The 26,702-nt window shown below is 44.3% G+C and overlaps 1 protein-coding gene across 1 annotated transcript in view; it reads left to right on the top strand.

Annotated features, from left to right (window-relative positions):
* LOC126195613 (inactive dipeptidyl peptidase 10-like) overlaps positions 1-26,702 on the top strand; it is an 801,628-nt gene that overhangs the window by 333,335 nt on the left and 441,591 nt on the right. Inside the window, exon 5 of the mRNA XM_049934238.1 lies at positions 9,967-10,019. Coding sequence (XP_049790195.1) covers positions 9,967-10,019 — 53 coding nt within the window. The remainder of the gene's footprint in view (positions 1-9,966; positions 10,020-26,702) is intronic.

Here is a 26,702-nt window from a genome sequence, read left to right as displayed (position 1 = left end):
TTTTGAGGGCCACTGTCGGCGACTATAGTTGCAACCTGGAGAGAGATACCACTCTTTCAGAGTTGTGAAGACGCACAGCGCTGTTAATACTAGCATCGTGGTGTAGGGAGCCATCTGGTATGACTTCAGATCACTGCTGGTACTCATTCAGGGTACTCTGACGGCACAACGGCATGTCACGTACGTCTTGCGTCCTGATGTGTTTCCACTCATATGACATTATTCTGGTGCAATTTTTCGACAGGACACTGCACGTGAACACTGTCTGCGCATGTTGAAATACTCCAGTGGCCAACAATATCTCCACATCTGTGCCCGATACTACACTACTGGCCATTAAAATTGCTACACCACGAAGATGACGTGCTACACACGCGAAATTTAACCTACAGGAAGACGATGCTGTGATATGCAAATGATAAGCTTCTCAGAGCATTCAGACAAGATTGGCGCCGCTGGCGACACCTACAACGTGCTGACATGAGGAAAGTTTCCAACCGATTTCTCATACACAAACAGCAGTTGACCGGCGTTGCCTGGTGAAACGTCGTTGTGATGCCTCGTATAAGGAGCAGAAATGCGTTCCATCACGTTTCCGACTTTGATAATGGTCGGATTGTAGCCTTTCGCGATTGCGGTTTATCGTATCGCGACATTGCTGTCGCGTTTGTCGAGATCCAATGACTGTTAGCTGAATATGGAATCGGTTGGTTCAGGAGGGTAATACGGAACGCCGTGCTGGATCCCAACGGCCTCGTATCACTAGCAGTCGAGATGACAGGCATCTTATCCGCATGGCTGTAACGGATCGTGCAACCACGTCTCGATCCCTGAGTCAACAGATGGGGACATTTGCAAGACAACAACCATCTGCACGAACAGTTCGACGACGTTTGCAGAAGCATGGACTATCAGCTCGGAGATCATGGCTGCGGTTACCATTGACGCTGCATCACAGACAGGAGCGCCTGCAATGATGTACTCGACGATGAACCTTGGTGCACGAGTGCCAAAACGTCATTTTTTCGGATGAATCCAGGTTCTGTTTACAGCTACATGATGGTCGCATCTGTGTTTGGCGACAGCGCGGTGAATGCACATTGGAAGCGTGTATTCGTCATCGCCATAGTGGCGTATCACCCGGCGTGATGGTATGGGGTGCCATTGGTTACACGTCTCGGTCACCTCTTGTTCGCACTGACGGCACTTTGAACAGTGGACGTTACATTTAAGATGTGTTACGACCCGTGGCTCTACCCTTCATTCGATCCCTACGAAATCCTACATTTCAGCAGGATAGTGCACGACGGCATGTTGCAGGTCCTGTACGGGCCTTTCGGGATGTTCGACTGCTGCTCTGGCCAGCTCATTCCCCAGATCTCTCACCAACTGAAAACGTCTGGTCAATGGTGGCCAAGCAACTGACTCGGCACAATACGCCAGTCACTACTCTTGATGAACTGTGGTATGGTGTTGAAGCTGCATGGACAGCTGTACCTGTACACGCCATCCAAGCTCTGTTTGACTCAATGCCCAGGCGTATCAAGGCCGTTATTACGGCTAGAGGTGGTTGTACTGGGTACTGATTTCTCAGGATCTATGCACCCAAATTGAGTGAAAATGTAATCACATATCAGTTCTAATATAATATATTTGTCCAATGAATACTCGTTTATAATCTGTATTCCTTCTTGGTGTAGCAATTTTAATGGCCAGTAGTGTTCACGTATCGGATCAGTGGACGTCAAATCTGTCCCAGTACCAGTATACGGGATATCATGGACCACTTACACTGGTTAGCCAGAGTTTTATGACCCCGTACCTAATAGCTGGTATGTCCACATTTTATACAGTGACGACACGTCATGGCATGGAATCAATGGGGCCCTGGTAGGTAGCTAGAGGGAGTTGACGCCACATCTACTCACACATGTTACATAATTCCCGAAAATTCTTGGTAGGGGCGCGATGAGCTTTGTCGCCATATTCAGTCACATCCCAGATCTGTTCGATCGGATTCAGTTCTGGCCAGTTGGGAGGCCAACACTTCAATTGGAACTTTGCCATTGTGTCCTCGAACCACTCCATTACACTCCTGCCGTTGTGACGTGCCACATTATCTTGTTGAAAAATGCCACTGCCGTCGGAAAGCACGATTCCAACATAGTGTTCTAATCGAATGAAGAATCGTAAGAGTTTAACCGTTTCTTGGCCCATTTCAGTTGACAAACTACCAACGCATTGAATAAAGGGAAAAATACGGTTAGGGTATGTATTAAATTATGTAGACATCTCTATACTACCACCATTCATGAGCCTGTTAACCAATCCTTGGGTTATGACCCCACGAGGGGAAAGATTCACTCTCACTATCAAACGACGTGCCTCGCCATTGTAATGCATTAAATCTGACCTGTAACTGCAGAACATGATTTTCTAATTCATCTGTTACCGAAATTTGTTTCAGAACTTTACGTTCTGGACTCGATTACACAAACTGTTGATCTGAATTTGAACCTGGTAAATCTGAGCTTGAGGATGGCTCCTGGACTCTAAGAATTCAATGTTCTCCTGCGCACTGGCGAATAAATCGTAGCGAAACACGCAACAGCAACCACGTCGCCGTCACTGGCTGCGGCAACTTGTCATGGGCAGCTCAACACGCTACGGAGTCGTAGAAACAGCTCGGTGGACATAACCTTCTGCTGATGGACGACATATATTCAACTCATACTGGATGTGTTTTCTTTATCGCATGAAATCCCCAGTTCACGCCTTGTCTTCGTAATTTGTGACAAAGGCACATACACTCCTGGAAATTGAAATAAGAACACCGTGAATTCATTGTCCCAGGAAGGGGAAACTTTATTGACACATTCCTGGGGTCAGATACATCACATGATCACACTGACAGAACCACAGGCACATAGACACAGGCAACAGAGCATGCACAATGTCGGCACTAGTACAGTGTATATCCACCTTTCGCAGCAATGCAGGCTGCTATTCTCCCATGGAGACGATCGTAGAGATGCTGGATGTAGTCCTGTGGAACGGCTTGCCATGCCATTTCCACCTGGCGCCTCAGTTGGACCAGCGTTCGTGCTGGACGTGCAGACCGCGTGAGACGACGCTTCATCCAGTCCCAAACATACTCAATGGGGGACAGATCCGGAGATCTTGCTGGCTAGGGTAGTTGACTTACACCTTCTAGAGCACGTTGGGTGGCACGGGATACATGCGGACGTGCATTGTCCTGTTGGAACAGCACGTTCCCTTGCCGGTCTAGGAATGGTAGAACGATGAGTTCGATGACGGTTTGGATGTACCGTGCACTATTCAGTGTCCCCTCGACGATCACCAGTGGTGTACGGCCAGTGTAGGAGATCGCTCCCCACACCATGATGCCGGGTGTTGGCCCTGTGTGCCTCGGTCGTATGCAGTCCTGATTGTGGCGCTCACCTGCACTGTGCCAAACACGCATACGACCATCATTGGCACCAAGGCAGAAGCGACTCTCATCGCTGAAGACGACACGTCTCCATTCGTCCCTCCATTCACGCCTGTCGCGACACCACTGGAGGCGGGCTGCACGATGTTGGGGCGTGAGCGGAAGACGGCCTAACGGTGTGCGGGACCGTAGCCCAGCTTCATGGAGACGGTTGCGAATGGTCCTCGCCGATACCCCAGGAGCAACAGTGTCCCTAATTTGCTGGGAAGTGGCGGTGCGGTCCCCTACGGCACTGCGTAGGATCCTACGGTCTTGGTTGGCGTGCATCCGTGCGTCGCTGCGGTCCGGTCCCAGGTCGACGGGCACGTGCACCTTCCGCCGACCACTGGCGACAACATCGATGTACTGTGGAGACCTCACGCCCCACGTGTTGAGCAATTCGGCGGTACGTCCACCCGGCCTCCCGCATGCCCACTATACGCCCTCGCTCAACGTCCGTCAACTGCACATACGGTTCACGTCCAAGCTGTCGCGGCATGCTACCAGTGTTAAAGACTGCGATGGAGCTCCGTATGCCACGGCAAACTGGCTGACACTGACGGCGGCGGTGCACAAATGCTGCGCAGCTAGCGCCATTCGACGGCCAACACCGCGGTTCCTGGTGTGTCCGCTGTGCCGTGCGTGTGATCATTGCTTGTACAGCCCTCTCGCAGTGTCCGGAGCAAGTATGGTGGGTCTGACACACCGGTGTCAATGTGTTCTTTTTTCCATTTCCAGGAGTGTATAACATAAACTCAGCGGCGGACACCGAACATAACACATCCCCCAAAAATTATTTTTGGTTTTGCAGAATAAACAGAATCTGTTTCTTTTTATAGTGTTTGATGCAGCAACCACATAACAACCCTCAGTCAGGCTATACACAACTACATAAGAATTAATCACGTGCCCCACTGACACGAAAGAATTTATAAAGCATGAATTACAGCAACCAGTTCACAATTAGCACCTGGCCTCTGTCACACGCCTTAACGTGCACACCTCTTGGTAAGATGAGGTGGCTTCGTAATTTTTTAGGGCCGTATCCTGTCCATACATGGCAACTACGACTTTTGAAAGTTTCCCATAAAACATGGAAATGGGTCGAACATACACAATAATAAAAATATGAAAAGAGAAACTCCAGGTTACACACAGAGCATGTTTAGTGGCATAGATTTGACATCATAAATCATTTTCGTCCAACTAAAACAACGGCTGCTGTACGTTTACAGCATGGAGGATTGGGTGTGGTTCTCCACGAATGCGCAGCACTCTCAACTTTGGAGAAGAGAGCCTTCGCCACGTAGAAGAGAACCCGACGACGACTAGTCGGAATATTGCCCACTCCACCAGCTTTTGTAGAACACAACGGTCAGAGTTCATTGTATCCGCTGTGTGCGTACAGTAAAGCGGGAGACTTGAAAGTTATTCGATTTTCAAACTTATTTTACATCCAAACGGTACATTTCCGGATACAAGTTCTTTATCAAAATCGTATCTACTAAATACCCTCTACAAGCCCTAGAAGCTTCTAATGATAACGACATTCGAAGCAAAAATTTACTGTAGACACGAGCTCCAAAATGCAGACCTTAAGAGCTATGAGCAGTTGTTGAACAGTGCAGATGTGTTTCACAGTAGCGAAGACGAAAAAGAGCTCATGTACTTTAAAGCCCATGTTTACTGGAAATTTTTTTCTTGCTTTGGTCAAACTACCACCTCTCAAAATATGGAAAGCAGAGAGTTTGCAACAGCAGGAATTTATTTCACAGTATCGAAGATGAAGAAGTGCTGATGGCCTTAAGGTACGCATTTTAGATCCATGTTTAGTAAACGTTTTCCTTCTAATGATCGTCCCTCTCATGTCCCCAAATAGTAACCATTCCTGGTGGGACACCCTGAAGTTGTGGCCTATCTTAATATGCCTATGAAAATCCTCCATCACTCCAATGGTGGCTACGTGCAGCAGAACTTTTTATATTTTCTAGCACTTGTTTCTGTCCTGTATAATATTGCTTCTGCAATTTCCGCATATATGGATCTAGCAGTCCCTCGGCTTCTTTCCGCATCTGACAGCTCCTGGAGTCTATTTTTTGAATGAAACACGAAACTAAGTGATCGTGAAAGTGCCGGGTAAATAAAAAATAATATGATTTATTTTATAAGTTCTCTTTCATGCGTATTTCTGGTAGCGATAAGAAGGAAATAGCATTAAGTGGTGTATTTAAGTATATCTCAGTCGGTACTTCTAATCGTAGTGAATATACATGATATTTAAATCGATATATGCATTAACCCTCATAATCGCGGATAGGAACGTACACGGCAGCGTCAGAACCAGCGTGATAAATAATGATTTTAAATTCTAATCTTAACGCAGCTGGTGAATCTTACAATAAATCAGCTTCGAATTTTTGCTGTATTGTGCTAACATTCATAGACAGTACTGTGATGTTCCTCAATAATGGCACAATTTTGCGTAAATGTTATAGATACGTAATGATCTGTTCTCTTAAAAAAACCTTGTCCCAGTTGATAGACATAATAACACAGAAATAGATTACCAATTAATGAAAGAAAAGATTCAGAAATATATTTATTACAACACAATTAACTGCGCCGATAACAAATGGTATATTCCTTAAAAACAAATGACTGAAGAATATAACTTTGATACGACATTAATTCCATTGACACTAAGCCAAATAGTCCCCTAAAAATTATAAGAAAGGACAGGAAGAACAGAAACTTAATGCTATACTGAGAAATGATCATGTAGAGTAACAGAGATGAAAAATTACTACGTGGTGGTTTGACTCACGAAATTTGGACGATTAAACCGTGGATCCGATTCAGCAACTATTACAGTTCCCATCAAGTATCCGCAGACTTGAGATATTCCTCTGAATTCGTATCAGCTGCGGTAAATGCGAAACATCAAGACACTTTTATCTGTCTATGATCTACAGATTTGTGATTCTGGAAATATCAGATTATATCGTAGCTGATAGCATTTCCCCCTAATTTTTCAATTCCTTTTCGTTCAAGTGTTTCTTAACTTCGTAACTTGCTTTCAGAAAAACACAATTAGATCAATAACAATGTCACGTACTAGGATGACAGATACTCAAATATTTATTGTTAGAACCGTGGAAACACCGTTCTACAAACCAAAAATGACAAACTGATCATCGCATTTACGTTTTGGTATATAGTATCCTAAATTCACAAAATTTTGCTGCAAAATTTATATACGAAGTGACTGGCGGCGTGCAACGTTCAGAATAGACGTCGCAATCGAACGCTCATTTTACAATCTTTTCTGCCAGTTTGCGGCGGGGCGGGTTAAATTTTCGTTCGTTCGTCGTACTGTGCACTGTTCAACTGCAAAAATCCACCTACCTCAATACAGCGTCCGCTCACCATCCCTTTTCTCAGCAAACATACGTACTGTTTAGACTTCGGAAAAGCAGCGTTGATAAAAACGACGCATATACTTACGTTGCAAAGTTCGTGTGAACTCTAGTAGCCTGCTGTCCTGCAATTATCTCATACTACATATCGGGTGGTAATGTTGGTGCTTCTGTCATTAGAAATTGTTGAAAATTCGAAAGCAAGTCTTTCTTATTTCCTTAATCACAGATTTAAATCGGCCATCAAGTCCACATTTACTTAACTAACGTATCTACAAGTCCAGTTCTCAGTTCATACAACTTCACACAGAAAGCAGCCAAAAATACAAACCGGCCGGAGTTGCCGAGCGGTTCTAGGCGCTTCAGTCTGGAACGGCGCGGCCGCTACGGTCGCAGGTTCGAATCCTACCTCGGGCATGGATGTGTGTGATGTCCTTAGGTTAGTTAGATTTCAGTAGTTCTAAGTTCTAGGGTACTGATGACCTCAGAAGTTAAGTCCCATAGTGCTCAGAGCCATTTGAACCATTTTTGAACCAGAAATACAAATAAGTCCAACCAGATTGACTACCCGATCTCACAGTCACAGTTCCGCTATTAATAGTGAGTTTCACATTGGGTCCTTTTCAGTGGTTTTCTTTAAGAGAAACTGCATGTAAAAATACTCCATATATGAATACGGAACATGCCAGGCTGAAATGTTCACAAAGGACGAAAGTTCACACGCGCTTAACTTTCCAACAAAGCAATTCCAAAACCTCCAACTTTCATCAAATTGTTCGTAATTTCAACGGCTTTCCTTGCAATTAGTTTTAAACGCACGAAACACAATATTTCTTCATCTTACACATAATGAGAAACAGCACATTTTACATGTCCTTCCACGACCGAAACTGAAGAGCGACTCTTGTTCAGACTGCCTTTCTCCCAGTATATCTTACTAGTTGTGCGCGGGAAGTGCTTTTCTGATTAGCTGATCAGTCTGACGGACCAATCAAAATGATCCTTCAAGATCATTCTCCCGGCAAAACTCGCCTAAGCCAATCACTATTCAGACAAGCATTTGCCTCTTACAAAATGCAAATACTTACACAATGTTTAATAAAAAAAGCGAAATTGAAATTAATCTTGAAAATAATTTAGAAAACGATTACTCTGCAAACGGCTATTCTGACTGCCTTCTCACAAAAGCAATCGCGCCTAGACATTCGTCATCAGCAATGTAGGTAAAACACAACTTTCCCAGGTTCTGGTTACGTAATGTTGTACATAATATAATATTGAATTTTAACGTATGTCACACATACTTACTCTCACTCAGTCTCTTTCATTCACACAACAACCTAACAAACAGATAATTTTTTCTAAAATTTATACTACAAAAATGCAAAATAATTGTTGTTGTTGTTGTTGTTGTTGTGGTCTTCAGTCCTGAGACTGGTTTGATGCAGCTCTCCATGCTACTCTATCCTGTGCAAGCTTCTTCATCTCCCAGTACCTACTGCAACCTACATCCTCCTGAATCTGCTTAGTGTATTGATCTCTTGGTCTCCCTCTACGATTTTTACCCTCCACGCTGCCCTCCAATGCTAAATTTGTGATCCCTTGATGCCTCAAAACATGTCCTACCAACCGATCCCTTCTTCTAGTCAAGTTGTGCCACAAACTTCTCTTCTCCCCAATCCTATTCAATACCTCCTCATTAGTTACGTGATCTACCCACCTTATCTTCAGCATTCTTCTGTAGCACCACATTTCGAAAGCTTCTATTCTCTTCTTGTCCAAACTGGTTATCGTCCATGTTTCACTTTCATACATGGCTACACTCCATACAAATACTTTCAGAAACGACATCCTGACACTTAAATCTATACTCGATGTTAACAAATTTCTCTTCTTCAGAAACGATTTCCTTGCCATTGCCAGTCTACATTTTATATCCTCTCTACTTCGACCATCATCAGTTATTTTACTCCCTAAATAGCAAAACTCCTTTACTACTTTAAGTGTCTCATTTCCTAATCTAATCCCCTCAGCATCACCCGATTTAATTTGACTACATTCCATTATCCTCGTTTTGCTTTTGTTGATGTTCATCTTATATCCTCCTTTCAAGATACTGTCCATTCCGTTCAACTGCTCTTCCAAGTCCTTTGCTGTCTCTGACAGAATTACAATGTCATCGGCGAACCTCAAAGTTTTTACTTCTTCTCCATGAATTTTAATACCTACTCCGAATTTTTCTTTTGTTTCCTTTACTGCTTGCTCAATATACAGATTGAATAACATCGGGGCAAAATAATTAAGGTTTTGAAAATAAAGTCTCAATAAAATTATTCTACACCTTGAGAATTCTAGTAATGATTTCAAATGCTAATAAAAGACAAACTTTTATTATTCCTAACTGAGTTTTGTAGCCTAAGTGCCGGTTTGGGGTGTTTTAGGTGATTTTCTGAATCTCCGAAACTATAATATGTACGACTTGGAAATTTTGTGGAGAACTTCTCCTGGATAACAAAAACTAGTATATCAAATCAGAAAATAAACTGTTCATATTTAATGTGTTTTATGTAGATTCGTAGGAGGTATGAATATACAGTCGCTCGATGTGTCACAGGAGCCGTTGTTACGCTGTCTAGCAGTGACAGCTGTGCTTATGAGTCATGGCTAAGACACATGTTTGCAGCTTCCTAAGCTCCAATACAGCGGGCTATGTTGCACTGAATGTTATCGCGTAATAACTTGCGACGCCCCAAGTTTCCATTTCGCAAGTCATTTTCCATCCTCCTCCTTGGTTCCCTCGTAAGGCTAACACACTTTTACTGCCATCCTGCAACAGTTTCTGTAGGTCATGGATCTTTCCTTTTTGTTTCAGTACCTTTCTGTTGCTGCCGCACATCACCAAGAAAGCACCTGACTGACAACTTCACACGCAACATCAAAGATGTAACAATATCTATAAAATAAGTTATATTATTTCAGCAGGTGGATGTGAAGTGTCAGTTTGTACTACGGTTAACACACTTTCTGCTACGTGATCTGACATACAGTTCATTGTTACAGGTGTGGCGCTACTCCTACCAGGCGAGCTACCACGTCTACGAGGTAGAAACACAGTAAGTAGACGCTAAATTCGTCGTTATTTCTTGACAATTTTTCATGTACTTCCTGAAAAATAAGCGTACAACATAAATGTGCCCGCACGCACAATTACTCCCTGTTACTTCTGCTGTGACGTCTGGGGAGTGCTGCCACTGAATGATTCATGCTAGTCAGCTGTATTGCTCTTTGAACTTAATATTAAGGTCTCATTGCTGTTGTATCAGATAGCAACGAGGGTGTACTCAAGGCGAGGCGTTTCACCCCCACCCCCCCGAAATCTCTCCCTACAAAAATTCGAAACTAACTGGAGATGGGCTTAACTGTGCAAATGCCCAGGGCGGCATGTGTTAGTGGACTGCAGTATTTGTAGGACACTGTACGAAAAACCTTGGGCATCAAACAAATTTCTAATTCGCAGAGATGATTAGTTTCCACGCCATGCGCACATTCCTAAAATTTAAATCTCCCACTCACAGGTAAATATTAGTTGGCGCACATGCAGAAGTGTGTTACGTAGTGTCGTTTATTCTTCATATTATTAGCAAAGCCAAGAAATAATTTGATGTAGTGATATTAATTAGTTATTTTTTATAACATGCCAGAGCTTTTTTTCATTTTACATTTCCTGTTGACAATTATGTCACAATGTTGTTAAAATGACGTTAAGGTACATCCGCACCAGCTTGATTTCGTTTTGTTATTAAACTCTTAACAGTGGATATTCTTGCATATTTCTTCCGAGCATAAACAAAACAACACTATTGTCAATCTTTCTGGACTTGTTTTATAAACGGAATTTTTTTTACTTATTCGAGTCAAATCACAAACGCCTTTTAGTTAACTCTTTTACGTGCGTATAAAATAGCAGCGAGTAGCAGATCCACTTCCGCACGGTTTTTATGCGAACAGCTCAATACAGTTTGCCTTAGTTCGTTAAATGAAGTGGTGAATGATAATTTGATTCCTGTTGTAATAATCACTGAAGGAAGTGACTGGGAGAAAGCGACAATGACAAAAGGGAAAAAAAAGATGAAGAAGCATTGAAGAAAGTTCTACGCCTTCATATTTTTACAAAATCCTCAAAGAATTCATGTAGAATTTTTTGACCACATGAAATTGGACCACGAAGAAATGGTAATCTTGTCTTCTAATGACTGAGAAAGGGAAAAGCTCCTCGTTATTTAAATAATCAGTGTTTTGTCCCTTTGTAACTTTTGAAGTGCAAAGTCCTCCAGACATGTATGCATGTCTGAAGGACATTGCATAGAACATCGTGGAACACAGCCACTGCAAAATAGTAATACATGCACAGAAAGACCGCGACAATAATAAATTAGTCTTTCCCTGTGCTGGAATCACAGCAATTGTGCGAGAGAAGCACGTTGACACACGGTGACATATGGAGGTTTTGATTGTTCCAGGAGGCATCCTGGGATAGCCGAAGATGTTAAGGCAACTATTCACGTAAAGCGGGAAATCCGGGTTCGAGTCCCAATCCGGCATAAATTCGTATCTCATTAATAAATTGTGCAGTTGAAGTCTAATAATATTCGCAGTTGCGAATACATATCTTGTAATTCAACTTGTTCGTTTTGTTTCCATTTAATTTTAATAAAAGCGCAATTATAGTGTTCACATTTATATTTATTGTATGACACTTTATTACGTATTTCTATGTCATATTTTTATAAAAGCAAGTTTTTCGGTTTGCAACTCATAGTTAAATATTACACAGACAAAAATATGCCCACTTGTTAGGCATCCAAGTTTGGACCGGGGAGGGGGTAGGGCAGCAAAGATCTTCTTGTCCAATGGCGTGAGGAGTTCTAAATACGGGCCTGGTTACGATAAATGTCGTCCATCTCTGTCATAAACCAAACTCTCATCGTGCTGATAGATATACTGATTTAGCATCCATTAGAAAAAAATTCAAAACATGTAATAGATATTGATGAGGAGCAGGTAGGCCCACATAAATTTGTCATGGACTCTCAAAACTATTTTGTCGTTCACTGCGAAAATGTGACGAGCAATTTTGTACTATTGCTTGTGCACATTACGCTTTTTATCGGGCTGTAGTTGCTGCACTACACTGTAGCATTGGAAACATCAAATTGATAATAAATGACATACACGAGAAGTTTCACAATATTCCTATTAGAAGCTTCAATGCGTTGTAGAGGCAACGTAGTAGAAACATTAAAATTTTGGTTCTGTGTCGAACCACCGCCTCTAAATGCACATATATTGTACAGACGGGTGTACGTATGTATCTATGTACATACGTTCTGTTCCGCATCTTCCAATCTACTGCACTGATTTCAACCAAACTTGATACACATATCACTTACTGTCATGGAAATAATTTTTAAGAAAAAAATTCTATCTCGTGTTCCGTTTCCTAGTGAATTAGCTTTGAAGTTAGCCAGTCAGGCCGCGGCGGAGCGAATTCAAGCAGAGACGGTGTCGCCAAACGTGTTCTCCGTTTGGTTTCGTAAGACCGAATGAGAGAGCGATACCAAACTTGGACATAGGACGGTAGTAAGGATCATACCTGACCAAAAGGCTGAGCAGTTCCCTGCTGTATCATCTGCCCTATGACAACAGCTAACAACTGTATTTTGCGGGTCGCTTGAATTTCCGCCCACAGCGGTCTGACTGGTTAACCTCAAAGCTAATTAATTCGGAAACGGCGCAACGTATCGAATGTTTTTCTTTACAATTATTTCTCAGCACAACCTACCCTGCAACGCCCTTTCAAACTTTTCAGACTGTTTCTGACTACCCTATACGTACGGTTATAATTGCGAACTCGTTGATTCGCTTTCCTTTCTACGCGTGTCGACTATCGAATCCACTTAGACCCGACAACAGACTCCAGTGACTAGTTTTCACTTTAACGGACGGCGGCGGAGACTGACAAGTCAAGCCTCCGAGCACGTGGAGACGGCGTCCGAGATGACGTCACAGGTCTCGCTGGCGAGTTATAGGCCTTCTGCGGACATAATGTCCTACAGATATATAATACATATGAAAGTGATGGGTATAGCAGTTGGTAACAATCCACAGAACCAGTGCAACGAGGGTGTACTGGAAAGTAGTTGATGAAATAGTGCAATACAGTACACTTGGAAGGGACCATCAAACCTGCTATTCATGGATTCTGAAATCTTGAAGGTACCTGTCCTAAGTACATGGCTAGCGGCTTTTCGTGCAACAGCCAGTAGTTGCCAAGATAATCGATGTTGACATTTCACGCGTCCCTCGTTTACCTGTAACTTTAATAAAGTTTCGACTGAGCGAGAATAGCGCAGAGGCTTCGGTTCACGGCCACCACAGTGGCTATACGGGTTCGAACTCTGCCCGTGTACTTCTTTTTCTTCAGTTTCATCGTACAGAATACCACATAACAGCGAATGTCCCGAATTTTTTTTTTCAAAAGTAGTCATTTTCACCGTAGTAATTTTATCAATGAGCTATTTTTATGGATGTTATGTTCCGCATCTTCCAATCTAGTACACCGATTTCAACCAAACTTCGTACACACATCACTCCCTTCAAATGTGTATTCCGCTTATGTTTCATAGTTACAAATCCAAATATTCGGACAGCACCAACGTGTTCTCAACTTTGGGCGAAGTATTAGCAATTATTCCAGATACAGACGAAAGCTCTGAGCCCTAGGTTTGACCACGATTAAGTACATCTACATCCACACTCCACAAGCCACCGTACGGTGCGTGGTGAAGGGTACCCTCTACCACTACCAGTCATTTCAATTTCTGTGCTACTCGCAAACAGAGCGAAGGAAAAACGATTGTCTGTATGCCTCCGTAAGGGCCCTAATGTCTTTAATCTTATCTCCATGGTCCTTAAGCGAAACGTGGTTGGCAGAAGTAGAGTCGTTCTGCAGTCAGCCTCTCTCTAAATTTTGTCAATAGTGCTCCTCGAAAAGAATGTCAACATCCCTCCAGTGATCTCCATTTGAGTTCTCGAAACGTCTTCGTAATACTTGGGTGTTGTTCGAATCTACCGATAACAAATGTAGCAGCCCAGCTGAGTTATCCTTCTAAATTTACTCAATGACGATACCTTCCCATACACCACAGAATCATCAGAAACAGCCGCACAATGTAATTAATACCGATGAAACCGGCTGCCAGTAGCAATCAGCGTACAAAAGATTCCTTGCGGAAAAAGAAGCGGAAAGCAATTTGATAGAGATCAGTCATTCTTTACAACGGAGTACACTACGACCACGCCAGGAAAGGGATTCCCTTACGTTTTCTTATGTATGCAAGAACCATCAGGGAAATTTTGTCGGGATGTTCAAATAAGAATTGAAGTATTGACTCATCAATAAAAAAATGTAATTGTGACCTGCATGAAATCAGGGTTCACGAAAGTGTTGCACGAATAGTTTTCAAAAATGTGTCATTCTTTTGTACGTGTCACTAGAAAAATTTCATTACATTACTTCTTCCTGGGACGTGCAGACAGATCAGACACTTCACTATCAAATCTTTGTAGATGAAAGAAAATCATCCATATGCACAGTAAAAACTATCCCACCAAAATATGCTCCACTTTGCCAACCCAGTGTTTATTTTCACAGGCAGGTTAAAATTTTGACACAAAAATTCAAAATGCTCAGACTTGCTAAAGACTAATAGAGAATCGTACGAGGGAAAAATCCATAAAACTAAATTCTTTACATTCTGCACCAACCAAATGCACCTACTTTCACTGGTATTATGAAATACGCGTGGGTCGCATCAAAGCTGACCGAAAGAAGTATAATCTCTTCCAGTTTAAGTGAAATGTTTCTTTACAGTGTCACTTCTGAAAAATACGTATGCCTGCAGGTATTACATGTGAGTGGCGCTCTACGACTTCGTGTTTCGGTTGCTTCTACGACAAATACTATGCTGAATTCTCTTCTAGCGATGCAAGCGATAGCGAGTAAGACAATACTGTAATCTATGCTGTAACAAACGGAATGCACATTTGAAGTAAGTTTGCTATAAATGCAATCGGCAACAAATGCCAGTTCTCTAAATTTCCTTAACAGTGTTTCGCGGGAAAAATTAGTTATCTTCTTTCATGGGATTTCCATTTGAGGTCACGGACCATTTCTGTAATATTAACGTGATTGCCGAATCTACAAGTAAGAAATCTAGCATTATGCCTCCGTATTGCTTCGGTATCTTCCTTTAATGCGATCTGGTGCGGATCCCCAAAACCTCGGGCAGTACTCAAGCATGGATTGCACTAGACTTCTATTCGCAGTCTCCTTTATAGATGAGCTACAATTTCATCAAAGTATCCCAATAAATAGAAGCCGACTATTAGCCTTCCCTGCTGCCGACCTTAAGCGCTCGTTCCACTTTACATCGTTCTGGAAAGTTCCACCTATAGTGAAAACATAGTGGGGTTTCGGTTTGGATTTGAGCGGCCGTATCATGATATTCCATGGATCCCATGGTTTCTCTGCAAGATCTAGTCCCAGCCAAGGATGATGTGACCATTTTGGTTGATCAGGTCCGTCCCATGGTACAGCGTTCATTCAAGGACGATGATGCTGTCTTCCAAGACGAAAGAGCCCCTGTTCACACAGCTCGCGTCATCCGACGGTCACCAAATCTCAAAATTTGTGTTACAGACTCTTTGCGCTCTACTTTAGAGAGGAGGATGCATCGTCGCTATATACCACCATAGCCTTTACCTGATCTTACCACTGTTTTGCAGGACGCATCCCTTGAAAACCATGCATGACCTGTATTTATCTATTCCGTGACGACTGGAAACTGTTGTGAATACCAAACGGTTTTCTACCTCGTATTATGCATGGTAATCTGTTGTATTTTTAGTGTTTCCACCCCATGACACAATCCAGAGACCACCGTACGATGCGTGGTGGAGGATATCTTATACCACTGATTCTAATTTCGTTTCCTGTTACACTCTCAAATCAAAAATTGTTCAAATGGGACTTAACAAAAACTGATTCAAATGGCTCTGAGCACTATGGGACTTTACTTCTGAGGTCATCAGTCCCCTAGAACTTAGAACTACTTAAACCTAACTAACCTAAGGACAGCACACACATCCATGCCCTAGGCAGGATCCGAACCGGAAACCGGAGAAGCAGCGGTTCCGGACTGAAGCCCCCTAGATCTGCTCTGCCACAGCGGCCGGCACTCTCAAATCGATCGTGAGAAAAGCGACTGTTTATACACCTCTGTACGACACGTAATTTATCTTGCCGTCTCGGTCCATAAGCGAAATGTGCGTTAGCGACCGTGGAATCGTTCTGTAGTCAGACCCATATGTCGGGTCACTAAATGTTCTCAAAACTGTTTCGCGAAAAGAACGTTGTCTACGGCTGTTGATCGAGCCTGTCGGTAATACATCTAGAAGCACTCCTCTGAGCTGCTTCGATGTCTTTCTTTATTCCGACCTGCTGGGGATTCCAAGAACTGCAGCAGTACTCAAGAATGGATCGCACTAGCGTTGCATTTGCAGCCTCCTAGATGAGATAACCTTTCCTAAAATTCTCCCAGTGAACCGAAGTCGACCTTTTGCATTCCCTACTACCAACCTGACGCGCTCGTTCCACATTGTATGGCTCTGTAACTTCACGCCTAGACATTTAATAGACGGTACTGTGGCAAGCAGCACGCTACTATTACTGCATTCGAACGTTACAGGATTGTTTTTCCTATCCACCTGCAGTAACTTAAATTTTCCTGCATTTAGAGTAAGCTGCCATTCATCACACCAAATAGAAGTTCTGTCTGCATCCTGCATCCTCCTACAGTCACTCAACGACGATCCTTTGCCAGACACAACAGCGCCATTATCAGTTAGGAGCAGACTTCTGTCCACATTGTCCGTCAGATCGTTTATGCATGTATAGAATAAGAGTGGGCCTGTCACACTTCCCCGCGGCACTCCTGGAGGTACCCTTATCTGTGATAAACTCTTGCCGTCGAGGACAGCGTAGTGGGTCGTATTACTTAAAAAGTCCTCTAGCCATTCACATATGTCTAAACTTGTTTCGTATGAGCGTATCCTCATTAACAGTCTGCAGCGGGACATGGTAGCAAGCGCTTTCCGGAAATCTAGGATTCTGGAATCAAGCTAAGACACAAAGGAATTACTGACATTGGCTGCTATTGATTGAAATCACTGGGGAAACGTGGGAATTAGGGAAGGCAGGAAAAGGTGTGGACGGGGCCTATTCAGTTACCGTTGGTTGCACAGTAAACACGTACACTTTACTTAAGGAAGTAATTTTTTTAAAAATTGACTGTAACACATGCTACACTGACGGCTGAACGCCTTATTACGAAAGAAAACAAAATTATTTGTCGGCTGAAGCCCACAAGTAATACTTCAGAACAATTAGCGGCTGAAGGCCTGAATCACAAGTGTGGGAGACAACAAGTTGAAAATCCCAAATTATTTTTAAAACAATCATTTAAAAAAATTGACTGTAACACAAGCTACACTGACGGCTGAAGGCCTTATTAAGAAAGAACTCAAATTATTTGTCGGCTGAAGGCCACGAGCAATAGGAATAATTTAAACAAAATATCATTTTAAACAATTGAAACAATCAGACCAAATAAAGAAGGGAGTGATCCACAGACAGTGTTCCAAGGATCGACTTGAGAAAAGTCCCTACAGCTGCGTAAGCGGTGAGACAGGCAGCCCAGTGTTATACTCGCTTAACAGGATGGCAACTCAAAGCAGTCACAGTTAAACGCAAAATCTACCTAACGTCCGACGCCTGATACAACGATGGAATAACCCATGGAGGCAGACGGGCGTACTACACTCTTGACACCGTAAAACGACAAGCACTAAACGAGAGAACATGTTCAAACGCAAGAATAATCCGAGATAATCACAACAATTTGCCTCCACGAATCCAGTATGCAGATAGCACTAAAATGACTGCTCATTCAAAACCACACTAGATACACACGGATCCGCGAAAACAATTCCACAAACAACTCAAACAATACTAAAACCAATCACTGTGGAGCAACAAGGACGAGTTACAAGTTGAAACAAGCACGGAGAACCCAGAAGCCGTCGGAAGACCAAATACACGTCGTCCGTTGAGACGATCGACCGAACGACCAATAAACGGTCGCTCTCGATCAAGTCAGGCAAGGCAAACGTCCCCGTATGAACCCCTACTAACAGCTTCTTACCATGAGGTCACTTCGGCGGACGGACACAAACACAATGGTGGCGGTTTCATTACTCGGATTTAATGATACATTCAACTTAAACTCGCTGAATCCGGTCCTTGGCGTGGTCGTGCACGCTCGCGACGACATCCTTCTATTCGGTAGCGCATGTATTGCTAGCTGTCCCGGCGAGTCGTGGGGCTGTGCAGAACTCACTGGTCGTCCGGACCTCACTGGTCCTCTGTTCCAACCAATCTGCCTACACACGTCGACACGAAAAACAAGAGGTCACTCCCAGGATAGTACCACAGTACTCGCTATTGATAAACGCCGCTGCTGCCACTGACGGACAGACAAAGGCCGGCAGAGGTGCCTAGCGGTTCTAGGCGCTACAGTCTGGTACCGCGCGACCGCTACGGTTGCAGGTTCGAATCCTGCCTCGGGCATGGATGTGTGTGATGTCCTTAGGTTAGTTAGGTTTAAGCAGTTCTAAGTTCTAGGGGACTGATGACCTTAGATGTTAAGTCCCACAGTGCTCAGAGCCAATTGAACCATTTTTGAACAGACCAAGCGACCAAACGTAGTGGCGCCAGTGAACGCACTAACAAAAGGAGAAGTCACATTCCGAATACACGACGACAGCCTGTCAACGGTACAAACACGAACGGGAGCACGGCTCATTGAAAATTTGTGCTGGAACGGGATTCGAACTCGAATCTCCTGCTTAGTAGCAGATGCTCTGACCACTGCGCTACCAGGATACAGTGGTCATTGTAACTGCACGCGAATGGCCGCGAGTGATGAGAATAATGTGCAAGAGGCACCACATTAACAGTGTGTGGATAAGCTGACAATTTGAGTCTGGCGGGAGGCGTGCTAGGGAGGTCCGTGCAGTTGCCATGACTACTGTGTCCGGATAGCTCAATGGTCAGACCTGCCTAGTGAGCAGGAGACCCGGGTTCGAATCCTGGTCCTGCACGAATTTTCAACTTTCTTGATTTCAATCAGTGCCCGCTCGCAGCTAATGTTAGTAATTCATTTGCTTCTTAATTCGTAATGGCTGTTAGATCAAAATGACATCTGTCTTTTCGAACGTGTCCGAAACGTATTGTCTGGGATTTTTGCTTGGTGGAAGGACTGCAACGGGCTGCACGCAGCCTCATGATGGTATATGGGGAGCTACTTGACCGAGCAATAGCAGTTTTAGGTGACGAAAACAGAGAACGGCGAGGTGGAGCGGTGTACTGACCCCACGCCGCTACATACCGCATTCAATGACGCGAAGGATGACGGCACCGAAGGACCCGCTAGGGCCTATGGACGGAGTTTTCGTACATTTACTGTTGTCCTTCACCTGTGGTTCGCAGAATAACGTGCGAAATCCAATTTCAGAATAAACAACCCCCGTTGTAAGAATACTACAGTGTTCGCTGTTGCTGTCTGCCCTCCCTGTTTCTCGGGGTAAACACGACGTTCTGGCCATCCTGACGAGGCCTTCCCTTTGTTGTGCAACAAAAAGACTTCATAACAAAAACAAACCTAGTCAGTTTTTTTCGTTTTCACGATTTCAGCGCAATCTTGTAGCCATAACAGAGAGGCGATTTGTTCTAATGAGATATGACAGAAACGCCCCTTGTTCTGAGTTACTGCAGCTCAAAATGTGATGATTCTACAAAAACAGTCTTTGACGGAATAATTTCTCACAAAAACAGCCCTTGTCATTTTTGTGTGAAAGTAGGTGACAGTCAACCTCAACGTTCATTGTCGCTGAACCGTGATTTATTTTCAAAGAATATTCATCAAGAACATTAACACGTTTAATCACACTATGTAAGCATGGAAGTAGTTGCCAGGGAATAACTGATGAAATCATAACCAAATTCCTTTTAACAAATGGGAATTTTATTCACTTTAATAGTGCCTGAAACCATTTTTTAAAAGAAACAGATTTAAAATTATAATCAGAAAGCACCCTCCAAGTATCAAAGTTACAATTTATCCAGAGGAAGAAAGAAACAAGTTTTGACTGTATGAGCTTTCAGGCAGAGAACCTCCCTTTTGACGCGGCTGTAGTTACGACCGCTCACAACAGCCTCTGAAAGACTACACTGGTGCAAATCTGCAACACACCAGATAACTTTAAACTAAGAGTTTTAACAATTTACACAAGCACACAAACTATGCACCACCCAATTTATAAACAACCACCTTCCCGCGGGTGGGCAAACGGAGAAGAATGGTGGGACGACCCCAAAGCAAAACGGCTGGTGACCTCACCAAGAAAACAAGTACAATTTAACAAGAATAAATCAACAAGATAACACCAATCACTTAACTTTTAATAAACTGCGATTTCTCGAGAAGACCTGGCGCAGCACCCCCAAATCGATTTCCCAAACCCTCCGCTGCCAGCCGCTTCAACGGACGCAGGAAGGCGCGCCGATTTCCCGTCTCACGTCTCACGGCGTCGCAGCTCGCACCGGCCAGACTGATGTCGTGGGTTGACTCCTGTTGCTCTCGTGTCGATCGCGAAGTCACCACACCTCGCTATACGCCGCGCCCCACTGGATACACGTGCCGACCTCACGTGTGCCGACGCTCAAGACGGACAAGTCATCTTGTGTGTCAGTGCGCGACCGACCGACCAACCGATCGATCCAACCGCCAATGACCATTGCCTGAGCGAACTCCAGCAGACTGGCGGCCTAACGCGCAGACTTAGATGCAGGAACTAAGCCCCGACCGGGTGACCACTCGCTGAGTTCTCTTACTGGCGGAGTGGAAACACTCTCATTTTGACGGCTTTAAAGGTTGATCCGAACGACAGACATACTAGCACTCCGAACGACAGACAGACACTAACTGCCTAACAAATGCGGACGAGAGACAAACTAGCAAGCTGGGGACGAGAGACTGACCCAGACTGACCCACTGGCGAGCTCATAGCGCCCCTTAAATGCACGTGAACAGGCAACTTTTTCCCTTTCCCACCAGAGGGAGACACCATAGCTGCGATTGCCACAGCGGCGCCACCGCCAGCAACCGAGGGCCGACTGCATCACACTACGCGCTACGGTGCGCTCTTCAAAACAGCAATTTTTACTACGGCTCAGTCGCCTTCATAGTACTTGTTGAATTATTTCAGTCTACGCTTTGGCAATTGACGCTTTAGTATAATGAATTGAGAAGACAGTGTTATGAAACCAACAATGTCACGCAAACTACTGCGTGAAGTGGGAGCAGTGAGGGTCCAACAACTCTTTTGCATATGTCTGTTTTTGTTTTTAAGTCCGAGTGACTACTGATGCTGTTACAACAGAAGTGCCTGTTTGCAGGGAGGCGTTCATGGCATTCTACGCAATCTCTCGGTTTCGACTACGCAAAGCATCTGATCTCAAACAACGGTTCTCCGAAGGATGAGAGACAAGCGCAATAGCAGACCTCGGGTAGTTTCTCGGTCACTCAGGAACCTTGTTGAATACCACATACCTTTACTTAAAATAAGGGTTTCTCATTATTTATTCGTAAGAATTTGTTCAAAAGATATCTGCCCGAACTTCTGCGAATTAAATGCATGAAGTTTTTATGGACTGAAACTTCCTGGCAGATTAAAACTGTGTGCCGGACCGAGACTCAAACTCGGGACCTTTACCTTTCGCGCGCAAGTGCTCCACCAACTGAGCTACCCAAGTACTCACGCCCCGTCCTCACAGCTTTACTTCTGCCAGTACCTCATCAGCTACCTTCCAAAGTTTACAGAAGCTCTCCTGCGAACTTTGCAGAACAAGCACTCCTTTATGGACTATTTAGAACGTTTTCTCCCTCTCGTGAAAAAGTAAGTTTTTCACAAGAGTTATTTTGTTATGAAGTCTTAAGTGATTCGTTGATCGCCTAGAATGTGGGCATTTTGATGTTGTACACCGTTTTGAACCAAGCAGTGAAAACAGTGTTAAAGGTGTCTCCAGTAGAGAGCGAGATCTTATCACTCTGGCGACGTAAAGTACCTTTTATCGTCTTCGCGAAATGTTTCGCCATCAACCTTTAGCGACAGCGAGACAGAACGTAGGGTAGTGAGACGATGGCAGGGGTGTCACCAGTCCTTTTAACTGGCAGCTGTTTCTTGAAATGGACCTGCAATGCCAGCCTGATACTCCAGTGACTGGATTTCTCTCTTAACACTCTTAGCTGAAGACATCCACGGGACTTCTTAAGACATTAGCCAACATTTCAATTCGCGGAGCCTCAGATGGTATCTCCTGTCAGGTGACCTCCTTTCCCTCTTCCAGATGGAGCCGTTTCGAGAACTTTTCCGTCGCCCCTGTCTCGTTTATTAAGCACCGTGTCTGGCGCTGCGGGTTTCATTAAGGGGCGCTCGCTGTCAGCCTGCCCCGTTATCCCCCGTTAAGCAGCTTACCGAACGATTTAATAATGGCCGACAGTAAAATCTAGCGCGCTTCTGGTGAGATTGCTGTAATAAAAAGTCTTGCCCTTGGTTTTGCAGCCGGCCTCGAAGCAGGCGCGCCATTTTACTATTGCGTCTCTGCTCCTGATTGAAAGCGACACTCCTGGAAATGCTGTGGAGTACTCTCGCCACCAAATTTTACAAATCAAATTCATTATACACTACTGGCCATTAAAGTTGCTACACCAAGAAGAAATGCAGATGATAAACGGGTTAATAGGACAAATATATTATACTAGAACTGACATGTGATTATATTTTCACGCAAATTGGGTGCATAGATCCTGAGAAATCAGTACCCAGAACAAGCACCTCTCGCCATAAATAACGGCCTTGATACGCCTGGGCATTGAGTCAAACAGAGCTTGGATGGCGTGTACAGGTACAGCTGCCCATGCAGCTTCAACACGATACCACAGTTCATCAAGAGTAGTGAATGGTGTATTGTGACGAGCCAGTTTGCGGCCACCATTGACCAGACGTTTTCAGTTGGTGAGATATCTGGAGAATGTGCTGGCCATGGCAGCAGTCGAACATTTTCTGTATCAAGAAAGGCCCCTACCGGACCTGCAACATGCGGTCGTTCATTATCCTGCTGAAATGTAGGGTTTCGCAGGGATCGAATGAAGGGTAGGGCCACGGGTGGTAACACATGTAACGTCCACTGTTCAAAGTGCCGTCAATGCGAACAAGAGGTTACCGAGAAGTGTAACCAATGGCACCCCATACCATCACGCCGGGTGATACGCCAGTATGGCGATGACGAATGCACGCTTCCAATGTGCATTCACGGCGATGTCGCCAAACACGGATGCGACCATCATGATGCTGTAAACAGAACCTGGATTCATCCGAATAAATGACGTTTTGGCATTCGTGCACCCAGGTTCGTCGTTGAGTACACCATGGCAGGCGCTCCGGTCTGTGATGCAGCGTCAAGGGTCACCGCAGCCATGGTCTCCGAGCTGATAGTCCATGCTGCTCCAAACGTCGTCGAACTGTTCGTGCAGATGGTTGTTGTCTTGCAAACGTCCCCATCTGTTGGCTCAGGGATCGAGACGTTGCTGCACGATCCGTTACAGCATTGCGGATAAGACTCCTGTCATCTCGACTGCTAGTGACACGAGGCCGTTGAGATCCAGCACGGCGTTCCGTATTACCCTCCTGAACGCACCGATTCCATATTTTGTTAACAGTCATAGAATCTCGTCCAATGCGAGCATCAATTTCGCGATACGATATACCGCAATCGCGATAGGCTGCAATCCGACCTTTATCAAAGTCGTAAACGTGATCGTAAGCATTTCTCCTGCTTACATGAGGCATCACAACGACGTTTCACCAGGCAAAGCCGGTCAACTGCTGTTTGTGTATGAGAAATCGGTTGGAAACTTTCCTCATGTCAGCACGTTGTAGGTGTCGCCACCGGCGCCAACCTTGTGTGAATGCTCTGAAAAGCTAATCATTTGCGTATCACAGCATATTCTTCCTGTCGGTTAAATTTCGCGTATGTAGCACGTCATCTTCGTGGTGTAGCAATTTTAATGACCAGTAGTGTAGTAAGGCTCTGTGTTTGTCGTACGAAGGGCGTTCAATAAGAAACACTTTTTTTCTCGACAAACGTCGGTTGGAAAAATGCGGAATTTGTTTTGGGACATCATTGAGTACTCCCCTGTCAGCCCCTAGAGTTTCAAGAAATTCCGATAGGTGGCGGCACTATAGGTAGCTTTCAAAATGGCGTCTGTACAAAAGGTGCGTTCTAAGCAGAGAGCTGTCATTGCGTTTATTTTGGTACAAAACCAGAGCATTCCAGATATTCATAGGCGCTTTCAGAATGTCTACGGAGACCTGGCAGTGGACAAAAACATGGTGGGTCGTTGGGCGAGGCGTCTGTCACCATAGCAACAAGATCGCGCAAACCTGTCCGGTCTCGCGCTTGCTGGCCGGTCGCACACAGTCGTAACTCCTGCAGTGTTAGAACGTCCGGACACTCTCATTCGAGGTGATCGACGGATCACAATCAAACACCTCGCTACTCAAGTGAACGTCTCTGTTGGTAGCGCTGACACACCCGTCCACCAGTTGGGATGCTCAGAGGGGTATACCCGCAGGGTTCCTAGTCGCCTGACAGAATACCATAAAGAGCAACGAAAGAGCATCTGTGCGCAGTTGCTTGCGCGTTACGAGGCTAATCGTGACAATTTTTTATCGAACATCGTCACAGGTTATGTAACATGGGTTCATTACTTCGAACCGGAAACGAAAAAATTCGCAACCACACGCTCAACCGGTAAAGTCATGGCAACGGTGTATCTGTCGCGACCACGCGCAAACCGCTCCACACTCTCCAAGTCTCTCCGCGACTCCGCGTCCGTAGCGCCGTCGCGTCCAGCACTTCCCCTGTCCTGTGCGACCGCCCCTCGCGCCGCAATCTTCCGAGCTACCCCGTGTCCTCTCTGGAAACGATGCTTCTCCCCAACCTCCATATGTCTCTCTTAGTAACGAGCGCTGTGATTGGCTAGAGCGCTTGCGCCATGTCTTCAAACCAACATACCCACACAAACATAATGAAACACATTCTAAATATTGCGTTTACATTTAAATAACTTGAAATTAAAAAAATATTCCAACGGATGGACCATAAACACGCTCTAACACACATTATTAGATACATAAACAAATTAAATAGATACATATCAAAGGAATAGAACAAAAGATAACCCAGTAGCCTAATGTCTCTGTGCTTTCTAAAACACAGTAAATATTTAACCAGTTTCTTCATGATTAGTATATATCGGATATAAACAAAGACATAGACGAATAAATATATTTATAAGCATGCTGCTACCGTTTTTCCGTGTAACTGTAGAGTACTTATGGCCTGACGCGATGGATAGTAATCGGCCACTTTGACATCGAATAACTCATGTACTATTTAAGTTACATGCATGTAATTCATAACAATTTAGGTTTACACTAATAGCTTTCTAAAGACACGGCGATCGACAAACCGTTTAGATTTTGGAAATTCGTTGCTGGGTGTTACTTGTAAAATTTCCCGTCAGATACTAAACTTTAAACTAATAGAGATATTGAAAATCTGATTACACCATCACAATCGTCGTGCAAATAATGTACATGTTTCTTTTTGAGGTATCACGATTAATCTGGCTACTATTCGTTTCTATACGAACTGTGAATGATGGTTTCACAAAGTCCGCCATCTTTGGCACTCTCGGCATACAAGTCTCTCCCATTGACACAGCGTCACCGTGGAATTCCCAGCCACGCGGTCGAGCTGGACGCCTCTTGCTACAGCCAACGTCCGGCACCACGTGTTCGGCCTGCCAAGTGGCCCGCGCCCTCCGATCGTCCTCTGCGGCCGCCCCAACTCTGAACATATAATATTTCCAGCTCACCTGTTACCTCACAAGTTAAAATGAACACCATGTATAAATAGAAGTGAGCAAAACATAAGGACGAAGACAACGTCTGCATGTTGTGTCGCAGCCCAGTGTCAAAGATCGCATAAAAAGAACTGTTACAGTGTAGTAAGGTTACAGAACCAATTAGGCAGTGAGACGAATAAACACTTTTATTTAAAAAACAATGTGTACACTGAAGTCACCGCGATTTATGATGGACATTACAAAAGGTAGGATATGGTTCGAAGAGCGTAGTGTGATCACCTCGGACGTTAATATATAGCGTCTCCCATACTGGATACAAGGTTAGTAAAGAGTTCCCGTGGGAGGGCGTTCCATTTCTCTATTAGCGCCGTTAATAACAGCTGGATGGTTGTCGGTGCAGGTGGGCAAGCTACATGCGTTTCCTCAACGCATCCATCACGTGCTCGATGGGGTTTAAATCAGAATTACGGGCAAGCAAGTCCGTTCTCCGAAAATCCTCCAGTTCCAAGAGCTCCTACACTTGCATCGATCGATGCTCTCGATCTTTATCATCCATAAAAATGAAGTCAGGGCGGAGTGCACTACTGAAAGGGTGCACTTTGAATTATCGCAGTGTCGTAA

This window comes from Schistocerca nitens, chromosome 7 (genome assembly GCF_023898315.1).
Source record: "Schistocerca nitens isolate TAMUIC-IGC-003100 chromosome 7, iqSchNite1.1, whole genome shotgun sequence".
Lineage (NCBI taxonomy): Eukaryota > Metazoa > Arthropoda > Insecta > Orthoptera > Acrididae > Schistocerca > Schistocerca nitens.
The sequence above is the reverse complement of the archived record's forward strand: the minus strand, read 5'-3'. Positions and strand labels throughout refer to the sequence as shown.